This window comes from Alexandromys fortis, unplaced genomic scaffold (genome assembly GCF_014885135.2).
Source record: "Alexandromys fortis isolate MF-2015 unplaced genomic scaffold, M_Fortis_MF-2015_v1.1 scaffold_4, whole genome shotgun sequence".
Taxonomy (NCBI): Eukaryota; Metazoa; Chordata; class Mammalia; order Rodentia; family Cricetidae; genus Alexandromys; species Alexandromys fortis.
This window is the reverse complement of record NW_026067944.1, coordinates 5428913-5450560: the sequence shown is the minus strand read 5'-3', so window position 1 is coordinate 5450560 and position 21648 is coordinate 5428913. Positions and strand designations below refer to the sequence as shown.

The 21648-nt window shown below is 37.1% G+C and overlaps 1 protein-coding gene across 4 annotated transcripts in view; it reads left to right on the top strand.

Annotated features, from left to right (window-relative positions):
* Positions 1–21648, top strand: part of Usp25 (ubiquitin specific peptidase 25) — a 102900-nt gene that overhangs the window by 57844 nt on the left and 23408 nt on the right. For all 4 annotated transcript variants that reach the window (XM_050148789.1, XM_050148791.1, XM_050148788.1 and 1 more), the window contains 10 exons: positions 1213–1286; positions 4001–4149; positions 5309–5436; positions 5761–5856; positions 7011–7172; positions 7707–7933; positions 11207–11277; positions 12357–12585; positions 14052–14252; positions 20096–20235. In XM_050148789.1, the coding sequence (XP_050004746.1) occupies positions 1213–1286; positions 4001–4149; positions 5309–5436; positions 5761–5856; positions 7011–7172; positions 7707–7933; positions 11207–11277; positions 12357–12585; positions 14052–14252; positions 20096–20235 (1477 nt within the window). The remainder of the gene's footprint in view (positions 1–1212; positions 1287–4000; positions 4150–5308; positions 5437–5760; positions 5857–7010; positions 7173–7706; positions 7934–11206; positions 11278–12356; positions 12586–14051; positions 14253–20095; positions 20236–21648) is intronic.

The window sequence follows — 21648 nt, the reverse complement described above, 5'->3', positions numbered from 1 at the left end:
ACAAAATGTCCATTGATAATGAATGAATGAAACAATAGCATATTATTCAGCTTCTAATAAGTGGGAGTTCTGATACTTCATAAAACATGGATGAAATGTGAAGACACATTAATTGAAATTTAATCATGGAAAAGACATAGGTCATTTATGTATGAGACATCAAGTTGTCAAATGCAAAGAAACTGAAGGACATGCAAGATGGCATTACTGTTAGGTCTGGTGAGCTTTACATGCTCTAAAGGTCTGTGATGACCTGTGAAAAACTGAGCAAGAGACTGATGTTTGTCTACCACTTTAAAAATCAATCTGCATAAGTCAGATTTATAAATTTAAACACAAAAATAAAAAAATCCTTTATACAGTTGTGAGCACAGCAAAGTTTCATACAGACCAGGTTAAATAGTGTCTTTTGGAGGTGTATAATATAAGTTCTAAAGAGACAAAGTAGGGGCTGGAGAGATGGCTCAGCGATTAAGAGCACTGATGCTCTTCCAGAGGATCAGGGTTCGATTCCCAGCTCCCACATGGCAGCTAACAACTGTCTGTGACTCCAGTTCCATGGGATCCAATACCCTCACAGAGACATATATGAAGACAAAATCACCAATGAGTATAAAATAAATAAATTTTTTAAAAGGTAAAACCTGCTGATTTTCCTTGCTTCCTTCAAACAAAAAGGCAAAATCTCATAGGCTCTACTTCAGAACCAGGGTCTTTGGTCTCCTCACTGGTGGTACTTGCAGTTATCTTTCCTATGTACTTGAATGGGTGAATGTGGGAAATGAGTTGGTTTTTTTTTCCAGAAATCTTTTAGGATGAAGCATTCCTTTCTCTTCCCAATAAGGCCAGTATTATACAGGCTTAAAAGTATGAGATGGCATGTACACTGGTACTAGGAAGAGCAAGCACCTCCTGAGCGTAGCTGACTTCTCTTCTGAGCTGGTCCCAAGCAGTAACTCATTCAGCCCTCATATCCATCCTACCAGCTCAATTACTGTAATTATCCTTAGCTGACAGGTAAAGAAATTGAAGAATAAATTTAAGTACTTTGCCCAAGGTGACACAATAAATAACAGAGCTGTGTGCGTGATAACCATGTGAATATTACCATCTCGTCATATATTGTTCTTTTTAATGGTCCTTTTATGTTTTCTCAATTATTTATAGATATGAAAGTTATAAGCATATTTCTATCTTTTAAACATGCTTTAGGGATGAAGAGAAGCCAAAGAACCCTATGGTAGAGTTGTTCTATGGAAGATTCCTAGCCGTGGGAGTGCTTGAAGGTATGGTTGCTTGTTTACTTTTATTACCTCAAGATGCTGCTGTCCCTTGGCTCTTTTGAGTGTGTTGGTAGTCTTTATTTGTAACTGGATCTACTCTTCTGCCCCCTTCCTACTAATCTTTTGCACAGACCTAACTACAGTGTATGTTCACACTGCACTTCCTTTATCATAATACTTCTTTCAATGAAAGGCCTTTGAGATGCTGAGAACTTCCAAATGTGAATTAGAGAGAACTGAGATGATCCTAAAAGCCTATGGCTTTTTACTATGTGTCTTTTTGGATTGGACGATAAGAGATGCTCAACCCAGGATAGGGAATAACTCAGCAGAAGAGTGCAAGTGTACAGGCTTCCGTCCTGAGCCCCTCGAGGAAAAGAGAGGGAGATGGCAGAGGGGCAGGAACTGAGCCAGGTGTCCGCAGACATTCCATAATTAGAAGAGCTCCCAAATCTGGAAATGCTTACGGCCTCAGGCAGTTCAGGTGTGGAACTTGCAATCTGTGCTGGAGTTGAATGACCACCTTGGTTTGATGGTCACTTGGTGAAATTTGAATTTAGCAAGTTGGCAGGGTGATTGTAACATCCTTACTCATGTTCAAGAAATGAAAGTATTTTGCTTTTGAATATTGGCTAAGAGTAATTCTACTCATTGTAGGCTGCATATTTTTTTTAAAACTTATGCCTCTTAAATTTTTGTTTGATTTTTTAAAAAAGGAAAGATACCAGGCTCACTAAATATATGTTTTTCAAATATTTGATTCTCAAGCTATAAACTTCTGAGAAAAGTTCCAAAATGTCACAAGGGATTTTTTACATTGTTCAAAGCCTTGTCTTTCTGTAATGGCCCGAATAAGGCAGACACAAACTGCATATTAGGCATTTAAAGGTTACAGTGAGGTAACTGCATTTTTCTTCAAATGCTAAACATTTATTTAGCACACAAAATCAAGTTGTTTAATTTGCCTTTCTGATTTATCTGAAGTAGCACTGTGTAAATCAGGAAGTAGGTCTAAGCATGCTGGGATTGGGTACTGCAGTACCCTTCAGAGCATATCCATCTGGTATGATCCTTCATCATACCTGTTAATTCATTTTGACACTTCGTATTAGGAAGTTGTTTCCTAGATATTGTGCTAATTGATGTGGCTTAAATACATTTCTATCTGAACTGTGTGTGTTACAATGAAAGTCATTCAGGTCACTGTCCTACCATGTTTTATTTCTCATCCTCACCCTGTTTCATACCTGTGGTTCCTTGCAGGCAATTTTCTGTTGCTTTATTAATGTATTTTTCCTGCAAAGCATCCTCAGCATTTGGAGAACTTCTATTCCAATGGCCTGCCTTTGCTCCTGTCAGGTCTTTTGTCTTCACACTCCCCTTTCCTCCTAGTGTTTGAGATCACTCTATCTCCCATTCCCTCTGACTCCAACTCCCGGACTCTCCATGGACTGCCTGGAGAGTCTCCATGACTCTTACTCTTCCCCTTGCTCTCCATGGACTGCGCACCTGAGTGCTGCTGAGTAAGACGTGCACAGCAGGGGTTGAGATGTGTCCTGAATTTTCAGTGATGCACAGAAACCTAGATGCTGGCATAAAGGGAGGACTTGAGAAGTGAGCTTCATGTCCCTGCCTTGGTAACCTCACCTGGACAATGACACTGAGCTTTCTCCATTTTCCTTAGGCGCTATTTTCATTTCCCTACTCATTTCAAGCCTAAAATTTTATTTATTTACTTATTTGTCTCTTCATTATCTAAGAAACATCTTTCAAATTTTCATGGAATTATTTTGAAGCCATAAAATCGACCAAAATTCTGAATTTAATTTAATTCCAACATCTTAATTTTTTTTTTTAGAATGGCGTATTTCCCTCTGTGTATGAGCTTCAGACTTCATTGGCTCTATCCACTTATACCCTTCCCTATTCTTTTCATCATAAAATATGGAAGGGTGGTGTAAGCGGAGGCTGCCTGTTTGTTTCCTGGCTGCCCAGACCTGAGTAATTACACAGAAAAGTATACTAATTACAAACAGTGTTTGGCCTTTTAGCTCAGGCTTCTTATTAACCAATTGTTATTTCTTAAATTAATCTATTTCTATTAATCTATGTATCACCACAAGGAGGTGCCCTACCAGAAAGGTTCCAACATCCTCCTTCAGTAGCCATATGGCATCTCCTTGACTCTGCCTACTCTTTCTCTATATCTCTGTTTGGAGTTCCCACCTGGTGTTATGCTGTCTTCCATAGGCTGAAGCTGCTTCTTTATTAACCAATGGTAATAAAGCATATTCACAGCATACCGAGGAGAATCTCATATCAGAAGGGCCATATACACATACATACACATGTGTATATACACACACATCCAGTGTTAGCACAGTGTCTTAAGAGCTCATATACATGTGAGTTAAAATTACTATCTGTGACTAAGTGTGAATGAATACACTCGTGTATATGTATTAGCCAGTGGGAAATCTTTACTAACCCATTGTCACATGTATGCATACATATACACATATACATATATATTATATATGAAATATATATGGGTTCATGTATGTGTGTGGAGGAAAGCTCTACTCATCCATTAGTCTCTTGGTGCACAGTCATTGATGCTCTTTTAGACTCAGGAAAGGACCCATATATACAGTTACCTTTAGTAGCTGATAATCCAAATTGAGGAACATTAATTAACTTCTCCAACCATCCTATAGGAAAAAAATTTGAAAACACTGAAATGTTTGGTCAGTATCCACTTCAGGTCAACGGGTTCAAAGACCTGCATGAGTGCCTAGAAGCTGCCATGGTTGAAGGAGAGATTGAATCCTTACATTCAGATAACTCAGGAAAATCAGGTCAAGAGGTGAGTTCAGCATTTCCATTGTCCTCTTACCTCCCATTTTCTTTTAAATGGCCCAGTGCATATTTAAGGTTCTAATTACATAGCTGCCAATGATGGAGAAAATATTCAAAAATGTTTGCATTTAATTACAATAATTAGATGTAAATTGTGAAAGTTGTACAGATATAATCTATGTTATATTACATTCTACACAATTATATTGTACAGAGTATAATCTATGATAGATTATATTTAGATCATATTCCTGTTAAGGTTCAGATTTAAGATCATGCACACTTACTGAGGAGTGTGTGGTGCCATTTTTGTGACTCTGGCATTCCCTTTAACAGCACCTTATTACAGGGCTTATAAAAATAAACAGCTTAAATCTTTGGTCCATTATTTCACATCTCTGTATCGGTTTGCTTGAATGTAAACATTCACCATCGAAACAAATAGTAGGCTTTTGTAAATCTTGAGGTTTACATGAAAACAACTTTTTTGAAGGTTCATTGAATCTCAGATGTGTATGTGTAAGTGAGTGGGGACACTGGCTCAGAGCAGCAAGAAATTTAACACATTAAACATAGTTTGTGTTTAAATTTTATAAATACAGTTTTACAAACATAAACTTTATCTGCTAATGGCAAATCTTTTTCATAAATTAGTATAATGTATAGTTGTAAGGTTCAAGATAAAAAGGGGAAGAAAAAAGAGAAAAATCTAAACAAAATAGGAAGATAATGTTTTCCCAATTTCAGGGTGAGAACAGTGAGCATTAGTGCCAGACAAGTAATTTTCCCTCTGAGTCAGGTCATGAGATATGACAAAGTGGGTCGATTTCAGGAAGTGTCACTCAGCAGAAGACTGAAGGAGGCAGAGCTCTTGAGTCTTAATGGAAACTGTCCTTCTCTTCTGGCTGGGATTTCTAATGTAAACAATCGTGGAAGAAGAGCAGTATAGAGATAAGGTTTCCCTCTGTCCTCTTACACATCAGACCCACCATTGGGTTTCCCAAGGCTATGAAAACCTTTTAAAAAGACATTAGCTGTAAGGAAGCCACTGTACTCCTTTCTCCATGGTGTCAGACAGTGAGGTCAGCAGCAGTGGTGTATCCTCATCTGAAAAAGCGCAATGGGGAAAACAGAGTGATCTCAGTATTTGTTGTGTTTCCTTTCAGCATTGGTTTACTGAGCTGCCTCCTGTGTTAACATTTGAACTGTCAAGATTTGAATTTAATCAAGCATTGGGAAGACCAGAAAAAATTCACAATAAATTAGAATTTCCCCAAGTTTTATATCTGGACAGGTATGGTTTACAGAGCATGTTACAGTTTTGCAACCTCTCAGTGAGTAAGGGAAGGGTAACTGTGTGGTAACTATGTGATGTTATTTCCTTCAGTCGAAGCCTCATTGATACATGATAGCTTGCTATTTTTCATGGGAATATGTTCATTTCTTTTATAACTATGTAGTTATAAATGCATATTGGAATGTTCAAATATTTTTGTGTTTTACATATGATATCTTATAAAATTTCAATTAACTCTTTATAGTAATAATTAGACTTAACACCATACCTGCTTCCAAGTTATTTGGAAATACTAATGATTGCTAATTTTTTCCTTGATAGGTATATGCACAGAAACAGAGAAATAACAAGAATTAAACGTGAAGAGATCAAAAGACTTAAAGATTACCTCACAGTATTACAACAAAGATTAGAGAGGTATTTAACTTTTATGTAGTTATGATAGGAAAGTATGTGTCTGGTGATTATCAAAATTTTTAATTTTTAGTATGCTCTGGGTAACTTATAACTTAAACTTATATGATTTGAAGTTTGATTAATTATTTTAGAAACTAGCTTGCATCTTTAATAGGCTTTAAAGGCTTATTTTAGGAATTGAAATTAAATATGTGATTATCATCAGCTTGTTCCCCTGATTCTGTAAATGGACCTAAAGACTCTAGCATAGAGCATGAGATTTACTTTGTGTTGAAAAGAATGGCAGGTAAAAGAGAAGATTCAAACTCTAGCCTCCCTGGTCTCCCAAACGTCATACAGCAGCGTCACTCAGGAATAAGGTAGGCAGTGAGAGGAGGTTAGGCAGCTCATAGGCGCGTGGCTAGAGCCAGTGCTATTGAGCACCCCAAGTGAGTGGCTGTGTGTGCAGATGTTGCTACATCCACAGTACTGCATTATTTATTAGGAAACCTCATGAAATGAAGAATGTGGGTGTCATGCAGCCGGATAAGTCCACAGGCTGAAATGCGGTGTATGAATAGTTGGTTAGCTACAACTATTTGAGTTCCTCCCATTTGTTTTTAATCTTCACACTAATAACAAATTGTTGAGTGAAGATGTATCATATTTCCAGTAGGTTTTATTCTCATACGGTTCATATGTATGAAAAGTGCTCACAAAGTAAATAATGGTAAAAGCCACTACTTTGAAGCTGAGATCAGTGTAGAATTCAAAGAGAACATTTGCAGATGGTCCAACAGGTTGCCTTCCCACTGATCCATAGTTTAGAACGGCATCTTCTCACTGATCCACAGTTCAGAACGCCATCTTCCCCTGACCCACAGTTTAGAACGCCATCTTCCCCTGATCCAGTTTAGAACGGCATCTTCCCCCTACCCACATTTCAGAACAGTGTCTTAGGTACAGCTGTACCCACAGCTTTCCATTTTGATCAGTTTTGCTGTCTTTTCTTTCGAGAACATTTAGTGCATTTCTTTAATGTATATTCAGTTTCATCTTCTTCCTTAGAAATCAAGTTTCATTTCTGACTTATTTGTGTTGTTTCATTTTATAAGACTTGCTTAAAAACATACTGCTGATGATATAGATAAAACAGTGGTATATTTTATTAACAGATATTTAAGCTATGGTTCCGGTCCCAAAAGATTCCCCTTGGTAGATGTTCTACAGTATGCATTGGAATTTGCCTCGAGTAAACCTGTTTGCACCTCTCCGGTTGATGATATTGATGCTAGTTCCTCAACTAGTGGCTCCATACCACCCCAGTCTTCACCAAGGTAACGTTTCCACACACAGCGAGTTGCTGAGCTGACTGTGTCCTGGAACACATCCGGGCAGGGTTTGATCAAGTGTGCTCGCTGTGACTTCAACAACCCTTCTAAAAATAAACTCACTTAGAAGATCATTCTTTTATTATTTCAGTAGATCTATAGTTATCAATTGGAATTCTCATAAACTTTTTTCCATTCAGATTTATTCTTTGCAATGTTGTGGTCTGTAGATTTTAAACATTTTATCATATGTAAAGCAATTCAGAGTAGAATCTGTTTCTGTGACTAGCTTGGTATTAGCAAGAGATCTTTAATTAGAGCATGCATTAGATTTCTCATTTAAAAACAGAAAGACAATCTTACTTTAGACCACAATTTCATCCTTGTGAGATTTAAGTCTTCAAGCACTAAGGATATTCAATCTGTTCTTAAGACCACTTCCTCTTGAAATTATGAGAGACTCTGATGCTATCTATGTATCTGGCCTAGTCTTTCCTAGTGCTGGAAGTTTAATCAGTGATGTCTTCCTTAAATCCACAGCACCACAGAACAGCAGGGAAGCCCTGCTCCAGAACTGCCCAGCTCATCACCTGCATCAGGTGCTGCCCTGTCACTGAGGACAGTGATACACAAACCATTCACTCAGTCTCGGATACCTCCAGATTTACCCATGCATCCAGCACCAAGGCACATAACAGAAGAGGAACTGTCTGTGCTAGAGAGCTGTTTACATCGCTGGAGGACAGAAATAGAAAATGACACACGAGGTAAGAAGCTTCTCCTAGTGTGTTACTGTCACTTCAGATGACGTCAGATACCTCTGGGTTTCATATTTAAACACTAGTATTTTTTTTCAATCTTTTATGAAAAGATTTTCTGTGTGAGAAACTGATGTGACTCTCCAATTTTATGCAGTGAGTGTCGGATTCACAGGGACTGAAAGGGCTTCCCCAGATTCCTTAGCTGATTAATGATATAACAGATGGTCTGATTTAGAGTGGAGTATCTAAATTTGTATCAAACTGGCTTTGCCTTTGCAGCTACTCCATTGGTGAAATGGCACAGAGCCTCAAAATTTGTACTTAGTGATGTCCGCATAGTGACTGTTAATGTTTAGGTGTAAAAATTTAAGAAGTGAGTTTTCATTTTTGTTTACTTTTTCCTAAATTGTACTTAAGATTGAGCCTGGAGGCATCTTTGTGCTAGAGATGCTGAGTCCCATCTCCAACCTTAGACTTTTAATTTTTAAATCTGGTCTAACAGATTTGCAGAAATGATCTGTGAACCCAATGACAGTATGTACAATTTTCAGGGACTATGCAGGAAAATAAGAAAAATAAGGATTTTTCTGTGCAGGAGCCATTGTACATGAATGCATCCATACTGTAGTGCTGAGTTGTCTTTCTTGAAAGAAATTTTATTTTGAACTCATATCTTTTTCTGTTAAAATATACTTTTTAACTTTAATATTTCATGACAAGTTGTAGTTTTTTACTTGTCAAAATATACCCTACTAACTCTAAACTATTATTTATAGTAAAAGGATGAAATCACATTAAACAGCCTTCATTCCCCTAGGTGTCTTACTGTATATGTCAAATTGACTCCTATGGTAAGTGTGACTAAAGAACAGTCGCAGCTTAATAGAGTCAATAGTTGTACTGTTAGCCTCAGTAACTAGAGAGCTTATCTTAATGTTGTACATATACATAGAAAATAATGTTAATATTAGAATTTGCTAACATCAATTAAGCATAGTGTTTATTGAATGCTATAGTAAGTGTTGGATAATTTTCTTCTGGACTTGGCAGATGGTAGGTGCTAATAAACATTTGACAGTAAGGTACTGAATCAAGGGAAAAAAGAAATGAAAAATTTGAAATATTATTCAGTGACAACAGGCACATGGAGGTTAATGATCACAGACCTGAGAGAGAAATCTCATTGGTCCCTTTAGTTCACAGTAGCATAAATAACTAAGTAAAATAAACTTTTGTAAATAGAAATTGGTGGCTCCCTACTTGGAAGAGGAAGAAAAGATGATGAGTTCCCTCTCTGTCCATTTAGATAGACGGGCATGAGGAACATTCATGGCGTAAGAAGTGTGTATACCATGCTGTGGACAAGGAGAGACTGATTCACTCTAGATCCTTGTTTTTGTCTTTAATTCCTACTGATACAGCATACCAGCTTTGGTTTTGAAACCGTTGTCTTATATCCCAATGTACAGGAATAATGTATTTATTTATTTATTTTAAAGATTTATTTATTAAGTATACAGGCCAGAAGAGGGAACCAGATCTCATTACAGGTGGTTGTGAACCACCATGTGGTTGCTGGGAATTGAACTCAGGACCTTTGCAAGAGCAGGCAGTGCTCTTAACCACTGAGCCATCTCTCCAGCCCGGAATAATGTATTTACTATCCATTGTTGGCCTATTACATATATATGCATGTATATAAATACATAATATGAACATAATATTTTTCAATAAATAAAGTATGTTTTTGAGATAGCATTTTTTAGTTAAGGTTTGTATGTTTTAAAATTATGCCTGTTTTAAAATAGTTCTGTGTGAGAGGGTACTCTCAGAAAATTCCCAAACCCTGGATTTACTTTTTTCTGGAGTAGTCTGGTAGGTCATAAATGCCATTTCTGTGTCTTGATTTGCTTTCCCTTAATTATAAGTGCATTGAATTTTCATATTTTTAAAAATGTATTATTTATCTCATTCTATTTTGTAAATATTTTGGACAGTTTAATATATATATACCAAAACTTAAATGCTGAAAGTATTATATACATTATTTATTTCCTGTAACAAGTTGTGAAGTAGTTTATTTATATATATTTATATAATAAATATAATATTTTATATTAAGCATTTTTCTAATTCTTATTTCTGAAAAGGCAGTGTACTCTATTTGAAACATTAATATTTTTGCCCATAGTGCACCATAGACTCTATTTTCCCAGTTTGACATTTGACCTTTATGCTGGTTTTTGTTTTGCTTTGTTGGTTATTTTCCTTTAATTTGTATGTGTCTGTGTGTGTGTGTGTGTGTGTATTTTGTTGCCATGTATTTTGCTACATCCCTGTGTGCAGTGCCTCTGGAGGCCAGAAGTGGGCTTCAGATGCCCTTAGGATTACAGTTACAGATGGTTGTGAGCTGCCATTTATGTGGGTGCTGGGAATGGAACTCACATCTTCTGAAAGAGAAACCAGTGCTCTTACCCAGTGAGTCATCTCTGTAGCACCCCCTTTTTTGTTTTGTAGTGATGATTAAAATTTTAGGTGTTCATAGGGGGTTGATGTTATGTTTTTATGTTTTTTTTTAATTTTCTACCAGGTTAAAGTAATTCTTTCCAGAGTTTGACGTTATTAATATTTTTTGATATTTTTTCTGGCTTCTTCTTGGTTCTGTTCAACCAATTAATAGTATGTTGTGATTATATGGTATTTAAATGTATTGATACAGTCATTTATTAAGATTTTGAAATTCTGAAATAATGTAGCTAGGGACACCCAGTCTTTAGTTTTATAGGATTCTTTTCTAGAGAAGTAGAAATAGAGGTAGAGAAAGTTCTGTAGTTAGAGTCCTTTCCCTGGGTTACTTTAGTGTTTCAGTTACTTATATGTATGCAAGCTCATAGTGGATTTTTTTCTAGAAAAATCTCCAGTACCATGTGTGTATGTATGGGGTGGTGGGTTAGCATTCCTTGAAAGCTTATTGAATGCTTGAGTACGGTTTAATTTTCTTGACACTGCATATTTCCTTGATGAGTCCTATTTTTGGTACTTTTGACTTTATTTCACAAGGACTCCAATGATAGTTAATATATATTTTTGACATTATTTAAATTTATTGAATAATTCTTAGTTGGAAGAGGAACGATAGCTAGCATCTTAAAGACTAGTTTAGGAAACTTTTCTTCTTCTCTAGTGTGATTATAAGAGAACCTCGGTCCCCCTGCTATTACTCTCAGTAAAAATCCATGTGACATTTGTCATCCATTAAGTCACATCTTCTATCTGCAGATCTGCAGGAAAGCATATCCAGAATCCACCGAACCATTGAACTTATGTACTCTGACAAATCCATGATCCAAGTAAGTGAACACTGAGCTGCTATCATTGTCAGAATTGTTGACATACACTCTAATTCATCTTTATATTGCTTTTAAGGATATTTTTTAATTATGTGGATGTTTCTGTGTTTATCAGTGCCTCTGGAGGCCAAAGGTGTTGGATAACTTTCGAGCTGGAGTTGCAGGCAGCTATGATCGGCTGCACGTGTGCTGAGGATAAACTTAGGTCCTCTGGAAGAGCAACAAGTGTTTTTGACTGTTGAACTACTATCCTTCCATCCTGTCTTGTTCATCTTATCTGTCTTATACCAACTCCCAATACATGTTTTGTCATACAACTTGGATATATTTTATTATAATAAGTAATATATTTGGTATTACAGAATAAACTAATGGGAGAAAATTTCTGATAAAAAGTTTAAAACATTTCCTTTATGATATACCTAGCTACCTTAAAAATATTTCAATAAAATCTATTTTCCAAACATCAGAAAATATATGCCCATTTAAAGATACTTAATTTTGGGAGAGTTACAAAACTCAGTTAAAGTTTAATTTCTAGCTGGCAGTGGTAGCACACTCCTTTAAAGCCAGCACCCAGAATGCTGGGTCATGTAGATCTAGCACGTGGGTTACAGGCCAAGGAGGGCTACATAGTAAGAAACTGTTTCCAAAGAGCAAGAAAAGATAAAATGTTAACTCTGGATATGCAAAGATTATACAGTTTGTTTTTTGTGAAGACTGAGAGAAACTGTGTGTGTATTAAATGTTCACCATGACTCCTTTGTTCAGTAGAAGTAAGTGGTAGGCCTCCCACTAACACACACTAGTTTATTTTCAATTACTACACATGTTTTGTATATATTTTAGTTTATTTAACTCCTCCAGATTTCCAGCCACCCCCAGATTATTTTGCATGTTATTTTTTTTGTTCTGTTGTTTTTCTCCAAAAGTTTGATTCCAGCTACTTTACTTCCATTTAAAAAAAATGTGCCCTCCTCCCTGCATCTTTTCTCAAATAGGGAGTTTCCAGATTCAGGTGGAGTGTGGTATAAAGACTGTATACTCAACGTTCTACTTCGTTTTTCTTTCCACGTTAGGTCCCTTATCGCCTTCATGCTGTTTTAGTTCACGAAGGCCAGGCCAATGCCGGGCACTATTGGGCATATATTTTTGATCATCGTGAAAGCAGATGGATGAAGTACAATGATATTGCTGTGACCAAGTCATCATGGGAAGAGCTAGTAAGGGACTCTTTTGGTGGTTATCGAAATGCCAGTGCTTACTGTTTGATGTACATAAATGACAAGGCACAATTCTTAATACAAGGTAAGATGATGCATCATCACCATTATTATTGTTTAGAGGTTATTTACCTTTTATTTGTATGTACGAGTGTTTTACCTGCATGTATAAGAGTGCACTGTATAAGAAGAGCCTCGTGCCTGTGTGCCCACCGGAAGATCAGAGTGGATCCCTTAGAACTGGAGTTACAGACTGTTATTGAGAGCCACTATATGGATGTTGGGGACTGTATCCATGTCCTCAAGAACAGCAAGTGCTCTTGACTGCTAAGCCAGGTCTGCAGCCTCAGAGTGATGGACTTTTGAATAAGGACTTTTCTGTGTGTATGTGATGAATTCACTCAGGGTGGAGAATGCATAAGTATTTCTTGGTGACAGATGTGGGAAGCTGGATTGAGGAAGTGGCATAACCTAAGGTAGACTTTGGCAATGTGACCCATGCAGTCATATTGTCCTCACAGCTAAACAGTAAGTGTGAAGCTGAATGTTTTCCTCCATGGTGAGCAGTCTTTAGTTACTGCATCGACACACTGATGGACATTTGACACCTCAGTAACACAGAAGGCTTTCCTTCTGGCCTGTGACATTTCCTCCAGTTTCACTTAGCAGTCTTGTACATTTTGAACTTTATATACTTTGCTATATTTGAGCTTCATGTCTTCTCCTCTTGCAAAGTTTTTTGTAACATTCAAAAACATTTGCTTATGTGTTCTCAAACAGATTTCTTCCATTGGATAGGGTGTTTGGCTAGCCTTGCTCACTGTAATCTTCCTAGCTCAGAGCCAAAGCCAGTATGGGTCTTTTTGTTGTTGTTGTTACTCTAACATGGGCTTTTCATAAAGAAAACAGCCAGTAAAGGCTCTGAAGAGATGCAGCCAGCTTTTTTTTCTTTTTTTTTTTCTTTTTTTTTTTTTTTTTTTTGTATCACCTGACAGGCTGTCCATTTCTAACTGAAGAGATAGTTTACAATTCACTTGACTAGTTAAGTACTGGTTACATACTGTTTCAGAACATCTTGCTGCATTGATAAGCTTCTTAAGTTTATGTGTTTTTATGTTATAGTTAACTCCTTAACATGAAAAACAATTTCAGTTCTGCATAGAGCCTAAAAAGGTCATGATTGCTGCCCACTTCTGTGAAAAGGCCACTTTCTGCATGATCATAGATTGGGTGCTGTCTTAGAGTGGCAAAAATGATACTATATCAATGTTAGAGAAACAAAACTTCTTAATCCCAGATAGTGTCTCATCAGTACCCTTCAGACTCTAGAAACTTCTCAGAATCCCTTAGTTCATTTTCAAATACTCATGCCATTGTTTGTCTGAGCACTTTAAGACTTTTAAAGAAAAGCTAGGTAATATTGTTATAGATAATAACTATATATAATAATGGTCTAGAGTTTATATTCTATTTGAAATGTATTCTTGTTTGAGCTTTGCATGTTTCCTTTAATTCTTAATTTTATAGTAGTTTTTGAAATTTGATTTGCAGAGGAGTTTAATAAAGAGACTGGGCAGGCCCTTGTTGGACTAGAAACATTGCCACCAGATTTGAGAGATTTTGTTGAGGAAGACAACCAACGATTTGAGAAGGAACTTGAAGAATGGGATACGCAACTTGCACAAAGAGCATTGCAGGAAAAGCTTTTAGCTGCTCAAAAACTGAGGGAGGCGGAGTTTTCGGCAGCTACAGGTTTGTCCATTTTTACTGTTGTATTTTATTATCAAGTAATAGCATCAATTGTTGTTGTGTTTTAGTATATGATATGCTCACTAATGCTTAGGAGTAGGGCCATGTGCTCAACACCTAATTTTAAAAAAAAAAGATTAATAATGTTAGTCAAAACTAAATATTTAAAATTATCAAGCTAAAATGGTATATAGGTAATCAAAACTGGCACATGTGTAAGAAATTAAAGCATGAAGTTTAACTACAGTCAAGCATAAAGAAGCAATAGAAGTTAGTAAGGTCTAGTACCTCCCATGCCCTGAGCTTGTTCCTTGACTGACACCACTGCACATACATTTGCCTTTTCAAGATAATTGCTAAGATTTCCCTGCCTACTTTGAGCCAGGTGCTGTCCTTCTGGCAGGAAGAAGGAAAGGCTGTGAGTAGGAAAGAAGTAAATTGACTTGCTGGGTCAATTAGGAAAGAGTTCTCAATAGACAGTACTAAAATACTCATGTTTATTCTATAATACTGGGATAGCAGCATTGATTCAGTTTCTTTTTTTAATTAATTAATTTATTTATTAAAGATTTCTGTCTCTTCCCCACCGCCGCCTCCCCTTTCCCTCCCCCTCCCCCAACCAAGTCCCCCTCCCTCATCAGCCCAAAAAGCAATCAGGGTTCTCTGCCCTGTGGGAAGTCCAAGGACCACCCACCTCCATCCAGGTCTAGTAAGGTGAGCATCCACGGTTTCGTGGGAGCCTAGGCAGTTTCGTGGATGCTCACCTTACAGTTTCTTTTTTTTTAAATTGCAATTACAAAACAGGGTTGGGAATATACATCAGTTGTAGGGCCATGTGATCAATACCCACTTTTACAAAAGATAAAGAAATTTCAGTAAACACTAAATATTTAAAACTGTCTTCCAAGCTAAATATTGTATATAGATCAATAAAACTGGCAAATGCATACAAAGCATAAATGTTAAAATATGTAATTCTTAAATATTACCCGAAAAAACATTAAATATTCAAAGTAAATACTAAAATAATTTAATACAAAGAGCTTTTAGGACAATTGAAGATAAAATTTCTTTTAATCTTTTTTAAACAGATTAATTGCAAACATGTTTTAGGACCATGAGTTTCTTGCTACAAATTTCCCATTTCTCTGCACTGAGAAGTGAGGAGATAGGAAGTAAATCTAGAGAATTTCCACAAATGAGAAAACCCAGAGAGACCCCTGACTCCCATCGCTGCTTCTCTCCACTCTGAGAGGATTGTTTTACCTACTCACTTGCCTTGCCGGGATTTCCATCTTCTTTTCTCAATAAAGATTAAGCAAAGGAACCAACTAAAGATCTATATCTACTTAGTGATATTTCAAGAATGAATATTAGTGACTTAGGGTTTCTCTTGCTGCGAAGAGACACCATGACAACAGCAACTTTTATAAAGGAAAACATTTAATTGGGTGGCTTGCAGTTCCAGGGGTTTAGTCCATTATCATCATTGGTGCGGCCTGGTGGCATGCAGGCTTACATGGTGCTGGAGAAGGAGCTGAGAGTTAAAACACCTGTTGACGTGCAGGCAACAGGAAGTGGTTTGAGACACTGGGTTTGGCTTGATCATATATGAGACCTCAAAACCTACCCCTACTTCCTCCAACAAGGCCATACCTACCTCAACTAAGCCAGACCTCCTAATAGTGCCACCCCCTATGAGCTTATGGGGGCCAACTATATTTAAACTACCACAACAAGGATATACAATACTAATCAAATTGCTATTTGTTGTTTGCTAAACCTAGTAATATTATTTTTATCCAGTACTATTCATTGCCCACAGAAGCTAAATATATGTAAATCTTATCCAGCCTATCTTCCAACTCTTCCCTCTTCTTAATTCATTATGTTCGATTAGTGCTATTCATAGTATGCAGGCATTGAGCTCCATCTACCAGAGAATAGCCAGCTTACCGTGGGCTGCCAGTTCTTAAATATAACAAAGTAATGTCTTTTTTGATATGAGTTAGCCTGATGTTTAACTCATGTTTTGAAGCCTTTATTATTAACATTACACAGTTGAGTTTAGAGACCCAGAAATGCAGACTCAAGAGTTCCACACTTGTTTGCTCACAGCCAGCCCAACATTGCACTCTCAAGGCTGTGTTTAGGGGATGATTGAATATACTCTTGGTTGAATGGAAAAGATGCAGTAATCTTTTTATCTCTGTCAGTACGCATGTGGTGAATATGGTTCTCAGAAAGTCAAGACAATAAGCACCTTTTTTTCCTTGAGCATCCAGTGCGTCTCTGATTACTTTTCTAGGCTGTTAGCTTGTCCCTCCTCTCACCTTAACCATGTTCCTCATAGCTCTCACATGTGGGGAACTTTTCTACAATGTTGACATTGCTAATAATGTTCATAACTTTGGCAGTTTTTATCCCCTGACTATCTCAAAATATTTATGAATCTTTTCAAGATCACTCCAATCTATTTTCACTACTAAGTTTTTTATAACACTTCTTAGTTTGTCCTTAAGTTTAATTTGCTTATTAAAGTGATTTATATTAAGGTTTTTATGAGTCTTTTATTGATCCTTAAAATGTTTTCCAAAAACTCCTTCTTCTGCCTAGACTCTTCATTTCCAAAATAATCCTGCCCACAAGTTCCAAGACACAAATCAGCTGACATATCTTCTAAAATGTTTTTATTAATAGCACTCTCTTAAGTATGTATATTGGGTCGATAGTTCATTTCTAGAAAGTTATGAATATCATTACATTCAATATATTGTATTAGAATAGATTTATCTTGATTTCTGGTGAAATTAAAATAGATGACATATATAAATATTTATGTAATGTCAGTTTTTTAGTCTATCCATAGAAAGTCAGTCTGGGTGACAGTCAAAATCATTTAATATTACCTATAAAGTATTTTGAAATCACATTTCTATATAGAAAAAAACCATGGACCCCTGAAATATAATAGATTTGACTGTCCTCATCAAATAAAATTATTTTGACTCTCAGATGCTTGATATTTATAAGCTCTTGGACTGCTAGTTAGACTAGTATTTTAGCAGGTTGGTTTTTTTCCCTTATTGTGCTAAGTTCACTAGCCTATTAGCCATTCTTCTTGGTGTATGGTGAAAAGAAACTGGCAAACACAGGGAAACACTTTCTTGGCGAATGTCTGTAAAGTCCTAAGTATAAAGCAAGAAACCATCCAGAAAGAGATGCACTGTCTTATTGGAAGTAGCTTAGTATTATCTCTACCCTGTCCTCAGTAGGGGTATTGAACATATCATTCTCAATCAGGAACTAGTTATACATGTAGGGAATTAATGTCGTTTAGCTTCTCTCCTTCCTTGCTATATATGCTTTAAGCAGTCTCACTTCTGGTTTTCCTTATAGTAAACATCACCTCTATCACCATAGTAACCCATGTCAAAAATTGTGTGTGAACTTTATCTCAAGTTCTGACTTTTAGTATGGCTTCCAAAATACACATTTACATCTCATCACTTTTGTCTGCCCTTATTGCTTTCTGTCATCCAAAGTGTAATCATATCATTTAAGATTGCTCCAATAGCTTTTAGTATCTTCACTGACCTCAATTCTACTTTCTTCTGTAATCCATTACCTAAAATGTAACTAGTATAATTTTCGGTGTGTGCTAGAGATAGAACTGAAAGACTTTTGCATACTAGGTAAGCTTTATATATAGCCCATAATTCTTAAAAAAAAAAAAAAAACTTGTGATACTGCTGATACTGCTGTTGTATTAAGACTTTTCCCATCTCTTGTTCAGCTCAAAACATTTCTAGGATTCAAGATTGTTAGCCCTTTGCCAATCAGCATCCTACCTTGATCCTTTTTTATGTGCTGTGTAACACCTAGCCTACTATCAGTACTTGGCTGTTTGTGTTTCCTCTGACAATAAACTCATTAACCATTGGCTTTTGGAGTTCACCTTATCCTCCATCCCTCAAACTAAATTGCTTACAAACCCCTCATTCTATTTCTAGACTTTATTGTCCTGATACGGCTATGTTTTACTGCCTTTCTATTGCTGTAACAAAACACCATGGCCAAGGCAACCTCTAAGAGAAAACATTTAATTGGAGCTCGTGGTTGCAGAGAATTTGTGTCCATGACTCATGGCAGGGAGCTTGGTGGCAGAAAGGCACGGTGCTGCATCAGTAGCTGATAACTTATATCTGATTCAAAAGCATGAGGCAGAGAGAAATACCCTCTGAGTACTGTCTGCTTTGAAACTTCAAAGGCTGTCTCCAGTGCCACATCTCCTCTAAGGGGAACCTGCCTCCAAATGTTTTGGAAGTAGTTCCACCAACTTGGGATTGGGTGTTCAAATACTCAAACCTATGGAGCATTCTCATTCAAACCTTTTTACAATTATTATCCTTCCGTTTTTAATTAGTGATCTTGTCCATAATTAATTTTAAGAGAAGACGTTACTGTCTCTTTTGTCACTCCTGGAGATCTAGTGCCTAGCTTTGTACCTGGCACACAATTAAGTGTTTAATTAAAATTTGTTGGTGAAATGAATGCCCATACATGTATATTGAAATTGTAGTACTATGTTTTGAATGATAAATGCTTGGTATAAAAGTAAAACACTAAATCTGGTTTTCCTGTGGCTCTGCTTTGTCTCGTGGGATGTCTCACTAACTCCAGCAGCAGTGTGGAGGGTTCAACTTGTCATTCTTTATGTTCATTCTTTAGCTTAACAATTTCCACTGTTCTATTAGGTTATGTTCCTATTTTTGCTGGGCCTTAGAGAATTAGCAATGCAAAAGGGAAATGGCATGCCCGCTCATGAGAGTTTTACAGCGTGGCAGGGGATATGAGCTTTAAGTCAACTGATAATTAAGCCATAATTGTGACATAATCAACTTAAATAACAAGTTTTGTGTTACTGTAGAACAGGGGTTCTCATGTTAGTGGTTTTCTCTTTGTGAAGGAGCCATTTGCCTTTATGGAGACTCTCCATTGTCACATTTTGCGAGGGCACAGAGGTGTTACATCAGGAGGGATATGCTGGGTTCACAAGTGTCCCTCTAAACCCCAGACTTACTCAAACCACTGGCACTTAAGCAAGTAAGCAAGTTCCCAGAAGGTGGGAGAACACACAGGCGGAGGGAAGAGCATATAGAGCTGATGGGTGGAAGGCGAGCTTCTCTTTTCGTGTCCACAGAAGTGTGTGGCCTCTTTCCAGCAGAGGATATAAGGAGGCATTGAAAGGAAAGGTCAAAGCCCAATGACATAAGCTTTGTAGGTCATTGTATAGTCAGTGTATGGTTGGACCTATGATCTGGAGCTCAAATTAGGTAGAGCTGGAAGTAATTCAAATCCTTTTCCTGTATGGTATTTGAAGACACAAACTCATGTTGGCACCAGTGTGGAAGGTTGTCATTGTTGTGAGAGTACTCAGCTTTCCAGGGATAGGATCGCAAAGGAGACAGTAGGGTTTACTCAGGGTTACAATTTGTCAGATAGAGATGGGGAAAAATACAAACATGTACTCATTGCAGAAATGCATGCCGAAATTCCTATGGCAAACCAATTTTCCTTTAGGCAAAACCTGGATGGTTTTGAGACTTTGGTGCTTTTCATGTAGAAAATCTCCTTATATAAAATATAATTAAGTACTCTTGGTTTTGTTATTTCCTTTTTGGTTACTTTTGGTTGGAAAGATCTTAGTGTATCGAAGGTCACATTTTATAGCACAAGACTTGACTTGATTAGTGCATAACTTCTGAGCTAGCAATAAGCTCCTCATCATCATCTAGTGTCTCGTGGTCTATGTAAGATGCACAATTGATTCTTTTCTCCTGAAGCGCAAGCAGGAGGAGCAGACTATCTAGAGCAGCCACCAAGGAGTGACTTCTCAAAACACTGGAAAGAAGAAACCGTCCGAGTGATCGCCAAAGCAGCGCATGAGCACGGAGATAAAGGGCCTGAGACAGTTTTACAGTCGGTAAGACCTCTTCTGTGCCTCTCAGAACGCAGCATTCCCACAGTGTAATGGAAAATTACCCTGGCTGGGAGGTGGGGATGCTGTGGCTCTGCCACAGCGTGATCTGGGACCGTGGGCTCTCATTTCCTCAGCTTATGGTTTTATATCAAATTCCCTCTTAAGTTTCTATTTTCTTGTCAGAGGAATAAGAAGAATCAGCAATCATAGACTAAATTGTCCATTTGACTTGGAATTTAAAGAGAAGTATATATAAAGTTCGATACAGTTTTTATGTTCTCCTCCATCCCCGTCTGTGATGTGCCAATCCTGGAATAACTAGGAGTTTAAGATGATGTTGTCATTGTCTTGTGGAAAGTGTTTAACAAGAAGTGAGAGTATCACTAGGAAATAGGTGTGCTGTGCAGTTTGTGAGGTAGAATCTTACAGTAGTGTGTTTCCAGTTTGTCTTGTAGTCATCCCACCCCCATTGTAGTAGTGAATATGACCAGCCCCCACGCTTTATGATAGCTCCTATAGGATGTGAAGATTGTGTTTGCAGAGAACTAAAGCAAATCAGGTCATTCAGAAATTTACATGACAGTCAGTCTCAGCAATAGCCTGCTGACTTAAGACCTCCATTAACCAAACGTTCCAGTTAAGTAAGACTTTCTGTTAGCTATGTTGTAATGAACTAATAATAACCAGAAGTTCTTTTGCTTTCACTTCCAGCTTGAAAATATATTACAGCCTTCTTAGTATAAAAATTAATTTAAATATATGTTATTTTATGATTATAAGTTCTGCAAATGTCTTAGAATCTGTAAATTAATTTAAGAATATTAGGTAACTCTAAAGCTTTCATGGAAAATATTTTGCTTCATGAGTCTGAAAACTCTCCTCTTGGGGGCCATGGAAACAGGATAACTGGGGAACAAGAATAGACAGTAGGTATGGGGAGAATAATTTTATAATAAAATTTTAATTTGGGGTCTTTATAAATTGGCACCTTGAGTTATTAAAACCTAAGGACTATCATGCTTCTAACTTGGCTCAGAAAACCAATAACATAATTTAGAGTAATATAGGATTACGTTTCATTTTAGTTCAGCTAATCATAAATATTTTAACTCACACATATCCCCACATAAATTTGCCTGACTTAGGTGCCTTGGATGCATGGGTATCTTATTAATTTAGTGTGTGCTGCCTCTTATCTACTGGGGAAAAAAAAGAAAGAAAAGAGAATATGACTGGCAAGCTAATTGTTTTCCACAGACCATCCTGTGACACTGTGTCTCCTTTGACTCTGCTGTGCGTGAAATCTGAACCTGTTGAAGAAGTTGTCAACCTGTTCTATCTGAGCAGCTGTGGCTCTGGGTCTAGGGGTCATTGCTTAGGAGCCTGGCACTCATTTCTGGTTATGTTTTCACATTT